The sequence below is a fragment of the Tachyglossus aculeatus genome, chromosome X1 (assembly GCF_015852505.1).
Source record: "Tachyglossus aculeatus isolate mTacAcu1 chromosome X1, mTacAcu1.pri, whole genome shotgun sequence".
NCBI lineage: Eukaryota > Metazoa > Chordata > Mammalia > Monotremata > Tachyglossidae > Tachyglossus > Tachyglossus aculeatus.
Window position 1 is genome coordinate 79,613,756 of NC_052101.1, and position 19,255 is coordinate 79,633,010.

Genomic DNA, 19,255 nt, shown 5'->3' on the forward strand with positions numbered 1-19,255 from the left:
TTTTAATTGACCATCAGAGATGGATTTCTGGGTACTGGCTCGTTCATCAATGTTCCCCAAGTTCCTAGTACAGTGCTGTACACACAGTAGGTGCTCAATAAATAATGTTGATGATGATGTTTGCTACCTCTCATTAACTTGCTGCACATCCACATTATTTTTGTGTTTGCTAATAACCAGCTTATTGCATAATTCTCTTGGGGGGGGAGGGGCGGGGGTTGTATCATGCAGGCAGGGCTTGCTGACATTAAATGGAACTCTGAAACAGTAATAAAAACACCTTTCCTCTTCATGTTTGTTAAATAAAAGAAGACTGCAGTTGACAGCTGGGGAGTTCCTTTGTGGACATTTCAGGCACTTTCTGTTATTGTGTTTTGATCTTCTCCCTTAGGTGGAATTTGAAGGTCTCAAACATGAAATCAAAAGGCTCGAGGAAGAAACAGAGTATCTCAATAGCCAGCTGGAAGATGCAATCCGGCTGAAGGAGATTTCAGAGCGGCAGCTGGAGGAGGCCTTGGAGACTTTGAAGACGGAGCGGGAGCAGAAGAACAACCTCCGGAAGGAACTGTCTCATTACATGAACATCAATGACTCCATGTACACTAGCCACCTGAACATTTCCTTGGATGGGTTGAAGTTCAGTGATGAAACCACTGAGCCCAATAACGATGACGTCATGATGAATGGCTTTGAACAGAGCTGCTTGAGCAAGATGAACAGTGATAACAGAATGTCAACCCCCAAGAAGGATGACAGCTTCCCTCCAGCACCAAGTCTGGTCTCGGACCTTCTAAGCGAACTCAACATCTCTGAGATCCAGAAACTGAAACAGCAACTTATGCAGGTAAATTTCAGTGGCCGAGGAATGACATGTCTTCCTGCGAGGCAACTATCATTTCTATTTCTTATCAGTCGTCAATCAGTGGTATTTTTTGAGCACTTGCAGTGAGCAGAGCACTGTACTAAGTGTGTAGGGGAGTATAGTACAACAGAGTTGGAAGGCATGCTCCCTGCCCACAAGGGATTTACAAACTATTCTCCACTTTCAGATCCCACGGCTTGCACAGATCTCATTTGTAGGCTTTTCAGCCTCTGAAAAAGATCCGTGGTCCTGTCAAGTCCTAAGTTGGGGTTTTTTGGTGGGTTTTTTAGTTTTTTTGATTCTTGGGTGTGGAAATGGCCACTGAATCTAGTGGAGTTCTCTACCCTGGAGCAGAGAGGTCTAGATTCGATTCCTGGCTCTGCAACTTGATTGCAGTGTGACCTCAGGCAGCATATTTAACCTCTCTGGGCCTCAGTTTCCTGACCTATAAAATGGCTTACCCTTTAGCTACCCCACAGGAGATGCTGTGAGGGTTAATTGGACTGATGAATCCCGAGAGAGTATTATTACATTATCATCCAAGAACTATTCATAAATATCCTGATTAAGGTGGCGAGGCTTACAATACTGTCATCTAGTCTGGTGTGGCTTAGTTTTGTTGGGTTGCAGAAATTTGGCCTGGAAGTGGAAGCAGTGGAGTTCCTTGGCCTCCCGGGTCCATTTTTCATATGGCAACATGTTCTCTACTTCCCTGACCAAGCAAAAATTCCTGAAATCCTGTGCCCTTAGGAAATAACAATCCTATTTCATCCTTTTTTCAGGTGGAAAGAGAAAAGGTGAATTTGTTGTCCACACTCCAGGAGTCCCAGAAACAACTAGAGAATACTCGGGGAGCTCTCTCTGAGCAGCATGAGAAAATCAGCCGGCTCACTGAAAATCTGAATGCCCTGAAGAAGCTCCACGTCAGCAAGGAACGCCAGTCAGCTCTGGACAACGAGAAAGAACGTGACAGCCATGAGGACGGGGATTACTATGAGGTGGATATCAATGGCCCAGAGATCCTGGAGTGCAAGTATAAGGTGGCAGTGGCAGAGATCAGTGATCTGAAGGATGAGCTGAAAGCCCTGAAGAGCAAATGCGAAGAGTGTGAGTCAAAATATGAGGCGGAGAAGGGCAGATATGAGACCGACAGCCGGGTCCTGACTGAAAAGATTGCCCTACTGGAAAAATCAAGCAGGCAGGACCGAGATCACGTCACCAGGCTGGAGAAGGAGCTGAAGAAAGTTAGCGACGTGGCTGGAGAAACACAAGGCAGCCTCAGTGTGGCCCAGGATGAGCTTGTGACCTTCAGCGAGGAGCTGGCCAACCTGTACCACCATGTCTGCATGTGCAACAACGAGACCCCCAACAGGGTGATGCTAGATTACTACAAAGAGGGCAAAGGTGGTGGACGCAGCAGTCCTGAGGGCAAAGGCAGGAGGTCACCCATCTTGCTGTCAAAGGGACTGTTGGCAATTGACCTGGGCAAATCCGAGAGCGGGAGTGGGGAGAGTACCCCTTCCCCAGTGTCCTCCCTCCCATCTCCCATATCAGATCCTCGGAAAGAGCCCATGAACATCTACAACCTGATTGCCATCATCAGGGATCAAATCAAACATCTTCAGGCGGCGGTGGACAGAACAACGGAGCTTTCTCGGCAGAGGGTGGCGAGCCAGGAACTGGGTCCTGTGGTGGATAAAGACAAGGAGGCTCTGATGGAGGAGATTCTGAAACTGAAGTCTCTGCTCAGCACCAAGCGAGAACAGATAGCAACTCTGAGGACGGTTCTGAAGGCCAACAAGCAGGTGAGATCTTTTCAGCGAGGAAACTGGAGGAGCGGCTTATGCTCGTTCAGGAGGGAGGATGTCCAGTATCGGATCACATGAATATCCTATGGGGAGATTTTCCAAAGTCGTTCTTATGGTCCCAAGTACAGCATGAGCCAAACTGGCCATACAGGCTTGCTTGTGTGGGCCTTTCAAATTGGGCGATTGGCCCAAATAAGGCATCCTCCTTAATTTCAGATGGGGGAGAGGGGAAGAGGGGGATTGCTCATGACCCTGAGGGTGTCTAGAGTATTGTGAGTGTTCAGAAAATATTAACGTCATCAAACCCTTTCTAAAAATAAGGAAGTACTGTGTTAAAACTGCTTTGAAATTTGCTCTATTTCAATCACCTCCTCTCTAAAAAAATGAGCCCGCTTTCTCATAGAATTAATACTTTCTTCCCAGAACTTTAATTATCCTAGGCAAGCGGGTTATCTGTTTCCTGTGAGGACCTTGATTTAGTACATCCTGGCTGGAGCAGATTACTAGGACAGAGAGAGAGAGCTGCCTCGCTGCTTTCAAGTTGGCTAAATAAATATGTAACCAGAGGAATGCATCGTAGTCGACCTCTGGTGTGAGAAACCTTACTAACAGATCTTCCCATTCTTATTGGTAATCAATAGACTGCTGAAGTAGCCCTGGCCAACTTGAAGAGCAAATATGAAAATGAGAAAGCAATGGTAACGGAGACAATGATGAAACTGCGCAATGAGCTGAAGGCATTAAAGGAAGATGCTGCTACCTTCTCTTCCTTAAGAGCCATGTTTGCCACAAGGTAATTGTTATTTCTGGTGAATTTCAAATCCCTCCATCTGTTCCCCCTGACATAAGTTCATGAGAACTTCCCATGGTATAATAGACCTGAGTACCGTCCTGGTGGCATCTCCCTTTTGTGTGCAAACCACCATACGAAGCGCTGGGAAGAGCATACTACAACTGAGTTGGTAGACACGTTCCTTACCCACAACAAGCTTACAGTCTAGATGGTGATGCTTTCACTTCTTGTACCCACAAAACTCCAGGTCTCTGTGACTAAGCAGCATGGCCTAGTAGAAAGAGCATGGGCCTGGGAGTCAGAGGTCATGGGTTCTAATCCTGGCTCCTCCACATGTCTGCTGTGTGACCTTGGGCAAGTCACTTAATTTCTCTGGGCCACAGTTACCTCATCTGTAAAATGAGGATCAAGAGTGTGAGCCCCATGAGGGACATGGACTGTCCAACCTGATTACCTTGTATCTGCGTCAGTGCTTAGAACAGTGCTTGGCACATAAAAAGCGCTTAACAAATACCAAATTCTTACAATCAGTATGTAAAGTCCTTCTTGCTAAAATAGGGCTTGACTCTTTTAGTGAATATAAAATTAAATATCAAAGATACAGCAACAGCATATAAAGGAAATTTTCAAGAAGTCATGTTACTAGAAGGACCCACCCAGTCCTGAGCTTGTTTAGAGTAGTCTTGATTCAAAGAGTGTTTTTCCTGCCAGGTTTTGGAAACTGGGCTGATTGCATTCCCCAAATCCAACTAACGGTGTGACTGTGACATACTTGCAACTAATTGGGGGGCTTGAAAGAAACTAGAGCATTGGAAAATTGAACTGAGCAGAGAACTCAATTCTAGGTCCAATTTTCTAGTCTAAAATATTTACGCTGCAGTAAAGATGGAACTATTTTGTAATCACTTAATATATAATGTAATAATGGCAAGGAATAGGTGGTACCTAATGGGAAATGCTTTGCGTGTGTCAGGGGTATTGACAGGAGAATCATCATCATGGTGTTTAAGCACTTAGTATATGCAGAGCACTGTAATAGCTCTTGGGAGAGTGCAGTACAACAGAGTTGGTAGACACATTCCCTGCCCACAGCCAATTACCGTCTGATAATAATAATAATGGCATTTGTTAAGCACCTACTATGTGTCAAGCACTGTTCTAACCACTGGGGTAAGTACAAACTAATCAGGTTGGACCCAGTCTCTGTCCCACATGGGGCTCACAGTCTTAATGCCCATTTCACAGATGAGGTAACTGAGGCACAGACAAGTGAAGTGACTTGCCCGAGGTCACACAGCAGGTAAGTGGGAGCTGGGATTAGAATCCATTACCTTCTGACTCCCAGGCCCCTGCTCTATCCACTGCACCATGCTGCTTCTAGAGGATAGGGTGCATGCAATGGAAGCTAGCAATCTCTAAAATATTGCTTGAGGTTGTATACACTACTCTTCCAGGTCGAGAGCATGTCTTATTCAATTAAATTATAAATGGACACACACACGAGGCTGTATTGCTAGCTGTAGTGAGTTTTATTGTCCACAAACATATTATACAAGACATGCTGGAAAACATGACAAGCGCTTGGCAAGACAGACCTTGCGTGCCAAGGTATCGATCCTCTCCCTGAAAGCTCTTCACCTTTCAGTGGGGAGAAGGAAACACACCAGTCCAGGACATGTAGTTGGATTACATAACTGTGTCCCTCTGAGTCAGAAAAAGCTGTGAACCAACTCCTTGGAAAAAAGGATCTTGTAGGGAATGGGTTGGCCTAGCAGAAAGAGCATGGGCTTGGGAGTCAGGGGATCTGGGTTCTAATCCTGACTCTGCCACTTCCCTGCTGTGTGACTTTGGGCAAGTCACTTAATTTCCCTGGGCTTCAATTTCCTCAGCTATAAAATGGAAATTTAAGTACCTGTTCTTCTTCTAGATCGTGAGCCCCATGTGGGACAGAGACAGTGTCCACCCTGATTAAATTTTATGTACTCCAGTGCTTAGTACAGTTTTTGGCACACACTAAGCACTTTATTATTATTATCATTATTAATATAGACTGTAAGCTGTTTGTGGGCAGGGAATGTGTCTGTTGTGCCCTCCCAAGCGCTTAATACAGTGCTGTTTACACAGTAAATGCTCAATAAATGTGATTGATTATTAAGAATGCTAATCCAAAAAGAAATTGTTCTTGCCTAAAACAGCAGAAAGAGTTGAAGGACAATGCAAAATTGGCTAGGCAAGGCAGATGTAATGACTTCAGTTTAGTGACATTTGATAGTTTGTGCATTCTACTCACTCATTTTGAAGGGCCCTTAGGAAGGTTGGAGCTTGTAGTGTGATTCCTTAAGTACCGTGCCATAGGATACTCCTTCACCAAATTCTTAAGGGGGATTCCTTTCTTAGATTCCAGTGAGAGATAGTGCCATCTGCTGACAGCTAACAGATGTCAGCATGTCTGAGCCACCTTCTTATTTTCAGCGTCACAGGCTGGGAATTGCCGTGCAATAGACACGTGGCAGAAGCTGAAGCGACCATTTACAGTTGGATAAGAGCAGTGTTGTGCTTCTTGGTATCTGAAATCTCAGGGAGTACCACTGTTCAGAGAGACAGAGAGGAAGGGGGCGGGAGTTCAGAAACAGAGCTTCAAAGGCCAGTCCTTTCATCAGTCAATCAGTGGCATTTATTTATTGATCACTTACTGCTTGCAGAGCACTGTACTAAGCGCTTGGGGCAGTGCAATATAACAGAGATGGTAGACATGTTCCTTGATCACAGCAAGCATCCAGTCTAGAGGGAAAAGTAAGAGCTTTCCACCTATGAGAAGCAGGTTTGGGTCCATAGGGAAAGTACACAGTGGCAGATGCGGAGATTTAATAATTAGAAGCAGCACATAAGGGAGTTGGGGGAGGATGTCATAATTCCAAGGATTTTTTTTCTTCAGTTCTAGGATGAGAGCGAGAGCTCAGTTTATTTTTAAAACCATTATGTTGTTCCAGGGCTTTAAGCAAGGCTAAATGAAAGGATTTCCTGCTGGAGGATTTAATTTATTTCTGTCAGCATGGCTTCTAAAACCTAGACAGCGATCCTCTGTTTATGGAGAAGGGTCCTATTTTTTAGAAACACAATCTGCCTTGCACAGTGAGCAGGTATAGTGCATTGAAAAGATGCATAGGTGAAAATATGCCTGCTCTTCAGGTAACCACAGGACTACAGGGTTGTTGAAGAATTCTCGAGCTTAATCCATCATCACTGGGGACATGGTAACTCCAACATGTGCCCATTCCCTCTGTTTCATTGAAAAGGGCTCTGGAAGAAGCATTCACCGAGGCTGCCTTAGAGCTCTGTAAATAGCTGTGGGACCATGTGGAGCATGAGGCTCAACCATTTATAAACCAGTCCATTATGAGCTGCTTTTCTCTTTCTCCTGCCCAAAGGCATTCCTGCTCTTTATAGACAAAGGAGCCCATTCAAAATGGTGGTGCTCTGTTTTAGTGCTCCCACTTGGATGACATAACATCCCAGAGTACTTGCCTTCCCGTGTTTGGCAGAGGGAAACCCTGGGCCATGAGTCCCTTGTTTGTCATTTCACATGCCCACATCTGGCAAGTCTGGTGCGTGGACCAGTTCTGGTCAACTAAATCCCTCAGAGTTGCAGAGAAGTGGGTGGATTTTGTGTTGGTTTTTAGTGTGGGGCCCATGGTTTGGAAATGCTGAAAAATCCTATATTTAAGCGGAGGTCTTTGTAAAAAAAAAAAAAAAAAAAAACCCAAACTGTAGCAACCTAAGTGGTCAGCATTAAAGTGTTGATCTCATGGCTAACAAGCCAGATCTGCAGAAAATGCTCTTGGAAGAAAGCAGTTTTGTGCTGCACATAAAACTCCAGAATTGCTGCAGGCAGTTTTCTCAAGCATGCCTGGGTTTGCTTGGGAGGGTCTAAACTGCAGCATTTCCACCAAGAGCTGGAAGTGCACTCTTTCTCCCTTGCTGTATTGGTATAGGCTGTCTGATTAAAAACACAGAACCATGGTGTCCAGCTGCTTTTTGGGACTGAGTTGGCATCCTGGGCTTTTTATAGTGTACCTTTGTGAGGGTTGTTTGCCATTGAGTAAAGCAACATCTATTTTTTTTTCCTCAGAAAGATAATAGGAGTTCCTGAAATGATCTCAAGTGAATAGATCACATGATTAAAAGAGTCTAGTAATGTACAGGGTCTTACCCGCATTTATGCCCATGTAAGCAATAGCCACTTAGTTCTCTGGAGTAGTTATTCAGACTAAGCATAAAGTATGCTTGTAATGCTGAAGCAGGCATTAATAGTTTGATCTGCCTATGACAACTTGAAGTAATTCAGGAACCGAGTTGAATGCCAAGAGTGTACCAGTTCTCTTTGTTGAAACAGTGAAGCCTGGAAGTGACTACTTTACGGAACCATTTTCACAAGAGTTTACACAGTATTTCATAAAGAGCTGAGGAAATGGTCCAGAACAGGAAAGGCTATTGAACTGTAGTGGTCCCACCCAGAATTTGATAGTTTATCTTTCTCTTTCAAAGTCAGGTCCATAGCATGCCATTTATTTTTGGATAACATTGCAGAACAAGAGAATTGGGGTGAGGCAGGGAGCTCTTATTTCATGCATTTCCCGATCAAACACTTTGGAATCACGAGGCTCCTTTCACCCAGTAGTTTGGTGGCTCTGGGCAGCGTTTCAGCTAGAGAGCACCATAATGAATTCATGGGGATCGAGATTTCTTGGAAGCACTTTCACAGTGCTTTTGGCCAAGCTGAATTTTAATAGGTGGGGTAAAATTAGAAATTGGATGTGCTGATGCAGATGATAGAAACCAGTCACTCAAGAAAAGCAGAGCAACAATGAAAGGCATTTATTTCCCTGTATCAGGCTGGGTAATCTAGCCTGATCAATTCTTCAGATGTGCCTACACAACAAAACTTTGCATGAGATTTGCAACATGGAGCAAGATTACCTTAGTGTGCGTGCTGTTCTATCATTACACCATTCCCAGTTCCTTGTACGAGGCATGCCTTGGCCATGGTGGGGGCTGATATGGCAGGAAGAAACACCTGCCTTGTATGGTAAATGCAAATACACTTCTCAGAGGTTGGCTTTCCCTGCTCGGCTTCCATTCTGTGTTGTTGGTATTTCTCCTTCCTATATCTGTGTATCCCTTACCTATGCACCTTTTCCTATCATCATCATCACCTTTTTAAACGGAAGCCTATAATTCTGTTGGCTGCTCCTTCCTGCTGGCTATTTAGTTCCTAGGAAATGTGTACGTGCTATTAAACTACCTTTTTTGCAGGGAAGATTGCTTTAATACTAAGCTGTAAGGATTCACTGGTATCATCATTTAGGAGCATCAGTCAGTCAGCAGTCTATTAGAAGTGCTCTCTGTGACTCGCTTTTTAAAATTGGGCTCTACTCGTCCCCAGTATCTAAATTTCACCCTGGTAGGATGTTCAGTAACTGGTGATTGATTATACAGGTGAATTTACTCTTTGGAACCCTACAGTTAATAGGGTGAAGGCCTGAAAATGAAAGAATCTGGCTTCTTTCTCCACCTGTCTCCCAAGGGTGCTTGAAATAATAATAAGGCTCTTATTATGGGAGCAGGACTAATTTTAAGGTAGATGAAAATATATTTCTGGACTTTGTACCTTGGAGAAAAACTTATTCCCAAGCTTATTTTTATCATTCACAATTTAGTGTGGAAAACTAGAATAAGAGGAGCACTTCAGAATGGAACCAGTTTTGATTCTAATTAGCAAGAAGCACCTTTGGGTTATGGTAGGTAGGAACTTGGACTTTAGTTCTTGGTTAAGAAGGGCTATCCCTAGGATATGTGCATCTGGGTGATTGCAATGGACCCTGCACTTTGGCCGATTACACCCTTAACTGTGTCTCTCTTCCCCCCCCCCACCCCGACCCCCACCTTCACCATGCAAGAGTTATCACTGCTGTGAGAACGACCTCCCTTCTCTCTTCCAACCTCCACCATCCTTTTGAGACTTGCCATTTGGAACTGCCATGTGATCTCTTTCATTCCTCCTCGCCCTCAACCAAGAAAGAGAGATATGGATGCTGTCTCCCTCCTCCCCTTCCCCAGCCTCATGTCCTCCCCAGGCTCCCCCTTGAAATAAACAGGAAGGAGTTGATGATTTTTCGGCTTTGAGGAAGTCCTACATTGGACATTTTGTTCCAGGCCTCCATAGGCTGGCCTTGTGTTCCTAGCTAGCTGTGGATCATGAATCTCTTCCCTTTTTTCCCCATTTTTAGCAGCTGCATCATCTCCCACTAGAGAAGCAGCGAGGGAGGTGGCAGCTGGAAACGGAGGTATCTTACTAAATGCTCATTAGAAACTGAAAAATATGTTAAAATTAAAGTCAGAAAGTGCCCCAAGTATGGTTACATGGAAAAATAGGGAGCCTACCTTATCGTTAATATAAGGATGTGCCTCTGGAATGTGGTGTGCCTTTGTGGTACCCAGAAAAGACGCCACTGATGCAGGAATGTGAAAATCAGGCTTCAGTGCTTTGTTTGGAACTGAAAAAGCGATATTAAATTCCATGTAGAGATAATAAAAGGTAATTCATAAGCAGAGTGACAAAGGATTATAGGTTTTCTTCCTCTGAACGTTATGCTGGAAACATAATCATATAGAATGAACACATGCCTGTAAGTGAAAATCAAGGTTTTCAGATTTCAGTGTACTGGCAATCACTCTGGCAAACTGAAAGATTGGTTTTCAGTTTCTGGGAATGGGCAGAAATATATGAACCACTTTTACTACTTCTACATTTAGTTTCAAGAAGACAGGACAAACACAAATTCAGTGTGCATTAAGTTGAACCCTGCTCTTGGCTCAGTCAAAATAGTGTGGCTAAGAGAAACTGGGAGACCTGGGTTCTAGTCTTAACTTTGCAGGGAAGGAAGTGCCTGCTGGGGCAGTGCCCATCAGCAGTGAAGTTTTCTGACCGATAATCTACCTAGAGCTTTCCACAAGGTGGACGGACCAGCATAACTTAGGAAAAATAGCTAGGTAACGTGGAAGGTGAAGTTTTTTTTGTGGTACTTGTTAGGCACTTACTATGTGTCAAACACTATTCTGAGTACTGGAGTAGGTACAAGTTAATTAGGTTGGACACAGTCCCTGTCCCAGATGGGGGCTCATAGTCTTAATTAGGAGGGAGAACAGGTACTGAATCCCCATTTTACAGTTGAGGAAACAGACACAGAGAAGTTAAGTGATTTGCCCAAATCAGACAAGAGGTGGAACTAGGATTAGAACCCAGTTCCTCTGACTCTCAGGCCCACGCTCTTTCCACCAGGCCCTGCTGCTTCTTTAAGCAGCTACCAAGACAGTTGTCAGCTAGTGCGAAGGCACAGCATCTGCCTATGCTGCTGTGACCTCAGCCACGAGTGGGTCCTGCACGTAAAAAAGCACAACCTTTTGGGGATACTTTTTGACAGGCTGCACCTCTCCCTGCACACTCCTTTATTGCACCCTGTGTCCCAGTGGGAACAGGATGAGCAGGGACGAGTGTTGTGGCACTGTGCAAAACACTGGCACAATCATTAGTCCCTCCACACAAATTCTCAGTCCTGAAGCCTCAGGACCAAAGCTCATCAATGTTCCTGATGGAGGAGTCTGTCATAATCACCAGGCATTAGGCTATAGTCTTGCCCAGAAGCAGGGTGCTACATCTTTTAGAAGTCCCTTAGAGCCAAGAGTGTAAGGAAGGAGCTCCTTAAAGTTTCAGCTGGGTGGCAGGCCACATAACAAAATTCACAAACCGTGAAACAGCGTGAGCAATAAATACAGTGCAACCGTATTCTTTCATGGCCATGAGCAGTAAATACAATGCAACCATATTCTCTCATGGCATGGCTCTTCAGCTGATATCTACATTATTTGAAAACATTTTTCTCCTGTTGATGCATATTTTACCTTTTTATAAATGTTTGCAGGCTGCACAGAGTGCTCTTGTGGGCCACACTTGGCCCACAGGTACCCATTTGGGAACCTCTGGCCTAAAAGAATGAAAACAAGATATTTGGGGAAGCTATCTGTTCAACCTTCACAAGCAGCAACTGCTACAGTAAAGATGTTGAAAAGGAAGGGCTGTGTGTTGGTAGAGAGTGGCTGCTATCTGTCAGATTGCCCAAGGATATTGCAAAGGAAGAAAAAGGAGCCTAACACTGAAAGCTTCGGCAATCTTATTCAAAGCCCGTTAAAGTCCATTCCCTCCTGTGGAGTGCAGAATAACCTAGTAGGAAATTTTGGATTTAGCACCACCTAGAATTCCAGTTAGAGGTGAAGCAGAGCTTAAGGACAGTCATAAGGAACTGAAAAGCAATTATGTAGGCTCCATCAGCAACAAAAAGGTAGGAATATTTAAATACAGATGGCTGGATGAAGAAGATTCATGTAGAAATGATCGGTTAGTATTGGTTAGTTGGGGAATTGTTGCATGAACTCTTAGAAGCATCTTTTTGCAGCATTTGCATTGATAAATATATAATGATAGGCTATTTCATCTGGTACGTGGGTTCCACTATCCCGGTGGCATGAGTCCTGTTTCCTGCTACTCACAAGCGATGAAATCATGACAATATTCATAATCATGGTTAGAAATCAGAATGATACATGACTCATTGGGTCCTGGAGAAGCAGTTTTCAACGTGATTCACTCCATCTAGGTTGATGGACAAAGATATTTCCCTTTAGACTGTGAGTCCCATGTGAGAGTTGGCCTGTGCCTGATCTAATTGTATTTACCCTAGTGCTTAGTGTGGTGCTTATCTCACAGTAAACTCTGAACAAATACCAGAATTATTATTGTTGAACATTCCCCCCTGCCGCCTCCCACCCCCCTACCAAAAAAAAAAAACGGGTCTCAGATTTGTTCCCATGAAATAGAGATCATTAAGAAAAGGAGCAGAATCGTTGTCTCTGTGTCCATGTTACACTGAGTTTACCTGTCCTCTCTGGGCCTCTTTCTGAAGTATGTAACCATTTGCCCAGGATTTGCCATTTGGGGAGAGTGCTTCTTTCTAATTTTGCACCATGGAAGAGGTGTATTTGCTGTGGCTTCTAAGAATTATTTAAACAAGTGGATTGATGCATGCATTGCTACTAAGTGAATGGGTTCAAATTTCCTTGACACTAATACAAATGTAGAATAATAATGATGGTATTTAAGAGCTTACTATGTGCCAAGCACTGTTCTAAGCGCTGGGGTAGATACAAGCTTATCGGGTTGTCCCATGTGGTGCTCACAGTCTTAATCCCCATTTTACAGATGAGGGAACTGAAACACAGAGAAGTGATTTGCCCAAAGTCACACAACTGATAAGTAGTGGAGCTGGGATTAGAGCCTATGACCTCTAACTCCAAAGTCCATGCTCTTTCCACTAAGCCACGCTATTATACCAAGTAGGTGTCACTCTACATGTAATTTAGCCAAGGATGGGAAGGGGTTTTCTGTGTATTCTCTTGAGGAGAGAATGGTTTGCAATGAAAATTGTCCCCCTCTAGACTGTGAGCTCATTGTGGGCAGGGATTGTCTCTATTGTACTTTCCCAGTACTTGGTACAGTGCTCTGCACACAGTAAGTGCTCAATAAATATGAATGAATGAATGAAAATGTTTTTCGGTCACTGTTGATTTTTGTATTGCCTCCTCCTATCCACAATATAATCCAGCATTGATTTCCTCCTGGAATCCTTGAGTTTTCATCTGGTACTCAGGCATTTGTCAGAAGGAGATTTGACTCCAAAAGTTTTGCGATCAAAAGCTTGAACTAGACTATATTGGTTGATTTCAATAGCATACTATATCTGTTTTGTGAAGTACAAAATGAGTCGTGTTCATTTGCTTTTTGATGCAAATGGAATCTGATGGTTAGGACTGTGACAGGCTATTTCGTGAGACTGTGTCATCCATCTCCTTTCCAAAAGATTTAACACCACCAGGCTAGACCCCCATTTGCCCCACCAGCATAAAGGGAGTGGGGTGAGATGACCTTTTGAAGGCCCATTAGCCCTATGATAATATGCATTCTCCTAGCTTTGGAATGGCTGGCAGGTTGATGTACAGGGAAAGCCTAGGCAAATTCTAATTTTCCAATTTTAATGAGAAAGTAATATAATATTTGTCTTTCATTTTCAGCCAGATAAATCTTAAATTTGCCAAAGTTTATTAAAACTGACCTGGGTGTGTCATCTTACCTGTCATAGGGTAATAGGCGTCTAATCTTTCGGTCAGCAAAAAAAAAAAATCTGGAATTACTAATCCTCCCATTTCATTTTTAATACGCAGTGACGGTCTACTTGGATGTGACAGGGGCTTAAATTGCTTGCCACTTGCTTCACGTCTGCATTACTTTCATAGAGGCTATTTTTTAAAAGCCACAGTGGGTCATACTGTGCAGTGCTGACTGTTTTTAAATGACTTCAGCTATTACAAGGCCCCCCCCCCACCCAACCCCCACTCCAGACTGTAAGCTCCTTGTGGGCAGGGATCATGTCTGACTCTATTGTATTATGCTTTCTCAAGTGCTTAGTTCAGTGCTCTGCACGCAGTAATTACTCAAAGCCATTGATAAAATGAAGTAATGGGAAGTCAAGAGAAGGATTGGTGCAAGCAGCAATATCTAGCCCAGCGCCGTGATGTCCGTTTCCCTTTACTGAGCATTTAGAATCCAAAGCGTGTTAAAGCGTTACAGGAAACATGGCCTAGTATATAGAGCACAGGTTTGGGAGTCAGAAGGACCTGGGTTCTAATTCAGGCTCCAACACTGTTTGCTGTGTGACCTTGGGCAAGTCACTTCACATCTCTGTTCTTCAGTTTTCTCATCTGTAAAATGGGGATTAAGACTGTGAGCCCCATATGGGACAGGGACTGTGTCCAACCTGATTTGCTTGTATCTACCCCAGCGCTTAGAACGGTGCTTGACAAATAGTAAGTGCTTAACAAATACCATCAAATGTGCCCTGACAGCAAATGTTAGCACCTTTCCATTTTGACCACCTCCAATTGATCAATAAAATGAACAGAGAAATTACTGAGCATTAGCCATAAATAAAATGTTCAACTCATTTGCCTGAAATTCAAAAAATGTCTTACCCTCTACGGTGGAGCTGCTTTTACTTAGCACATTCTGAAATCTGAAAAAGCATAGTTTGCTAGGCATCTTCAGCCCTTCACGGTTCTTAAACTTGAGATCAGCTGCTTTCTTTCTTAAGGTCATTTTCCAACTGGATGTTGTCGTAGGTAGAGTGAGTTGAGGTCATTCACATCAAAAATCTTACATTTAAGGGCCATATTGCTAAATTAACTCTGTATTTATAGGTGTATGAAAACTTACTAATGTGTGCATGTTAATAAATTCTTCAGGTGTGTTCATTGTGCTCAGCTAATTTAGCATAAAAGTTCTTGCTTTGGTTGGGGCACATTTGAAAAAAAAAAATGATGTTTGTGTTCCAAATTTCTATTACCACACATTAAATGCAGTATTACTGCATTTTAATTAATGCATTTGCAAAATGCAAAATTCTGTCTTGTAAACTCAACCAAGAAAATATTTTATTTATACAAATCAGAAATTGCAAATACCTTCAATTGACTGTAAAGGAAGCTAAAATATTCAGTTTTGTAGTTGATTACATGACAGTGAAGGAATTCAGTTTAAGGCCACCCAGTCTTCGAGAGTTGGGAAATAAAGGGTCTCATAGCAAAAATTTGAGGATATTGAGGAGTTGAAGGGAGGAGGAAGCACTTAAATCACGATATGAACCTGAATAATATTGTAACCCTATTTAGCCTGTCTCATGCTTAAATTTTGTTTTTTAAACATCTACTGCTATTGTTTATAAAGTGTTGCTTGAAGGACTTGGTGAAGGATGCTGGCAATTAAGTCCTGAGCATTTGGTAGAGGTGACACTGCTCAGATGATAGAGAATTACAGATCCCACCTAACATGCTAAAGGAAGAGAATGGATTGCTCGGAAGGAAGAGTTAAACATTCGTCTTCTCGCCAATCTTTTTTTTCCCCTCCTTTTTTTTTCCAGTGTTAGATATTTGCCTGTTTAAAAGAGTAGTCCATTGTTAGTTATGGGAAGGTGTTGCTTGAGACAACTAAATACTAGCAAATTGTTTATATTTTTGATTCCTTAGTGGCACTGCTAGTTGACGATTTTTCAGTTCCTATTACTCTCTATCTGGCCTGAGAATCAGAAGCCCTTACAGTTTGCTAAAATATGTTACGTAGTTTGTCTTGTCCTAACGTGACTTCAAAAGTACTACGATATTAATATTGTAGCTTGAAAATTACAATTTCCTGTATTTAGAGAGGCTCCGTCTGCCAAATATTTATTGTCTTCCAGGTTAATCAAACACAAAACAACTCAAGATCCTATAAAGGTGTTTGAACTCCAAACCCAATGAGGTAGATTATTCCCCTTTGGACTAGGTGCTTAGGTTTCCTGTATGTTTCAAGCATTTCTGGCAGGCCTAGCTAATGACTGTTTGCTTGCAGTAGTGTATTTTTGGAAAGGAATCTCCCAGTATAAAATTCTGATTTGGCCTGGAATTTGCCCTGGGTGAAGCTGATGCTAAGCATCAAGCAAACATTAGCCGGAGCTATGTGCCACTTGTCCTAGTGTTCACCCAGGGAACTTGACACCAGCATGTTTGACCTGTTGAGTTGTTTGAATTTGAGAGTTTCCATCCCTTGAACCCTGTCTCTCACTCCACTGCTGTCTTCAGTGTCCCCAGGGAAATCCCCTTTTAAATTATAAGCTCCTTGAGAGCAGAGGTAATAAGAATTGTGGTAGTTGTTAAGCACTTACTCTATGCCAAGCACTGTACTAAGCACTGGAGTAGATAAAAGATCATCAGTTCGGACACAGTTCCTGTCCCACATTGGGGACAGCATGGTTTAAGGGGAAGGAAGAGCAGATATTTCATTCCTATTTTACAGATGAGGGAACTGAGGTACAGGAAGGTGAAGTGACTTTACCAAGGTCACACAGCCGGCAAGCGGCAGAGCTGGAATTTGAACCCAGGCCCTCTGAATCCCAGGCCTATGCTCCTTCCACTAGGTCAAAATTCTGTTGAATTCTCCCAAGTTTTAGTCCAGTATTCTTCACACAGTTGGTGCTCAATAAATTCTTTTGGCTGGTAGATAAAAGTCCCCCGTGTCCAGATAGGTACCATACTGCCAGCAGTCTAAACTGGATTCTCAGGCCAATTGGGTGGTTTCCTTTGAGGCTGTAACCTTTATACGATCCAATCCAAATGCTTTTCAATCCTTCTGGGCTCAATTGTGACAAAAAGTACTGCTAGCAATTCTCTTGTTCACCTGCTAAAGAGACAGATATTATCAAGATAAATGGGGAGTCTGCCTTTTTAAAAAAAAAAAAAAAACTGGTTTGGCCCATCCAGACTTGGCCATTGAATACATTTCTAGGGGAAGAGAGGGATTCTCACCCTACATTTCAGAGCATATTGATGTTTGTTTCTGTGGGAAAATTTCAAAAGAAAACTCAGCCAGAATGTGAAACTCCCCACTGTTTCATCTGAATGAAGCTTCATACAAATCTAATTCTTATCCCACCAAATCTCAAGCCTGATTTTTTTTCCTTTCCCAAGAATCTGTTTTATTCAACTGCCTGAAGGCTCTAAGGACCAACTGAATGAAGGAAACTGCCCAATTTCTCAGAGTCTTTGATCTTTTACCGTGTAGAATGAGATTTGGAAGAAAACTCAGTGGTTCTGCAATGTTATTTGTGAGCTAAAACTTTGAAAGTGTGTTGTCATTCATGCAAACTCAATTTGAGGAACTGAACAAGGTGAACAGATTCAGATTTTCAGAAGCTTTAAGTGGGAGGGAGAGAGATGAGGCCAAAAAAAAACAGGAAAAGAAGGTAGACAGCAACAGTTTGAGGAAAGGACAATAGAGAAACATCCTTTGCAATAGAAGTATAGTGTGGCCTAGTGGAAAGAGCACGGGCCTGGGAGTCAGAAGACCTGGGTTCTAATTCTGGCTTGGCGGTTGCCTGCTGGGTGACTTTGGGCAAGTCCCTTAACTTCTGCGCCTCAGTTTCCTCAGCTGTAAAATGAGCATTAAATACCTGTTCCCCCTCCGACTAAGACTACGAGCCCCATATGGGGCAGAGACTGACTCCAACCTAATTAGTCCAACCTAATTAGTGCTCTATACATAGTAAACACTTAACAAATGCCATAATAATAATAATAGCCATAGCCAGAGTGCGGTGGTATCGCAACAGCAGCAGTAGTAGCTGAAGAGGAAGACAAGACAGTCGGGCAGCCTCTCCTGCACTTCTCTACTTAACCGCCACTATCTGCACTAAAGTGGAACTCAAAACAGTCTCCACATCCACTGGTGCAGGACCAATCCAGAAATGTGGAACTCTTCCTCCTATTGTGGGGAGGTTGGTCACTTAAACGAGAAGCAGCATGGCCAAATGGATAGAGTGCGGGCCTGGGAATCAGAAGGACCTGGGTTCTAATTCCAGCTCCACCACTTGCCTACTGGGTGACTTTTGGCAAGTCACTTCAGTTCTTTGTGCCTCAGTTCCCTCAACTGTAAAATGGGGATTAAGACTGTGAGCCCCATGTGGGACAGGGACTGTTTCCAACCCGATTTGCTTGGATCCACCCCAGGGCTTAGAACAGTGCCTGCCACATAGTAAGCACTTAACAATTATTATTATTATTATCATTATACTGAACACAGCCCTATTGAATTAGACCAAATGGAAATACGGTATATTTAATCCTCTGATAAGACTTTATTCATTCAATTGTATTTGAGCACTTACTGTGTGCAAAGCACTGTACTAAATGCTTGGGAGAGTACAATATAACAAGCAGACACATGCCTACCCACAACAAGCTCATAGCCTAGAAGGGGAGAGACTCGTTTAAAAACTTCTTAGGAAGGTACCTCAATAATAATAATAATAATTATTATTATTATGGCATTTATTAAGCACTTACTATGTGCAAGGCACTGTTCTAAGTACTGGAGAGGTTACAAGGTGATCAGGTTGTCCCACGTGGGGCTCACAGTCTTAATCCCGATTTTACAGATGAGGGAACTGAGACACAGAGAAGTTAAGTGACTTGCCCAAAGTCACACAGCTGACAATTGGCAGAGCTGGGATTCAAACCCATGATCTCCAACTCCAAAGCCTGTGCTCTTTTGACAGTATCCTTTGGAAACTTTCTGTAAGGGGATTTTATTTCTTGAAAGAATTAATTTAAGAATCTAAATGAAAACTGACACTTGAATGTAGATTTCGTGTCGCACTTTGATTTTTAGACTGTGAGCCCGCTGTTGGGTAGGGACCGTCTCTATATGTTGCCAACTTGTACTTCCCAAGTGCTTAGTACATGCTCTGCACACAGTAAACACTCAATAAATACGATTGAATGAATGAATGAATTCGGGGTTATGCAGGGACTATGTATCTTGATTAACTTCTTCATTTGATCAGTGTCAGTGAACAGGGGAATTAACCGCTCATTTTCTTGATGTTTAGGTTTGAATTGTTGTAGTGTTCTAACTTTGTAAATGTGGAAATGGTAGCTTATTTAGAACATGTAAACACACCACTCCTTATTTTGTTTGGGTAGTGCAACCCCACCCACCCTTGAGGCAGTTAAATGAGAATCCTGTGGTGTGTTCTGCATTCTCAACCCCCTTCTAGCTTTGTTACAACGTTCGGTGTATTTAACAAATCAAAATAG

At 42.9% G+C, this 19,255-nt stretch overlaps 1 protein-coding gene across 3 annotated transcripts in view; it reads left to right on the top strand.

The window, feature by feature from the left end:
* Positions 1–19,255, top strand: part of BICD2 (BICD cargo adaptor 2) — a 154,012-nt gene that overhangs the window by 128,047 nt on the left and 6,710 nt on the right. For all 3 annotated transcript variants that reach the window (XM_038772113.1, XM_038772112.1, XM_038772111.1), the window contains 3 exons: positions 392–844; positions 1,645–2,667; positions 3,312–3,463. In XM_038772113.1, coding sequence (XP_038628041.1) covers positions 392–844; positions 1,645–2,667; positions 3,312–3,463 — 1,628 coding nt within the window. The remainder of the gene's footprint in view (positions 1–391; positions 845–1,644; positions 2,668–3,311; positions 3,464–19,255) is intronic.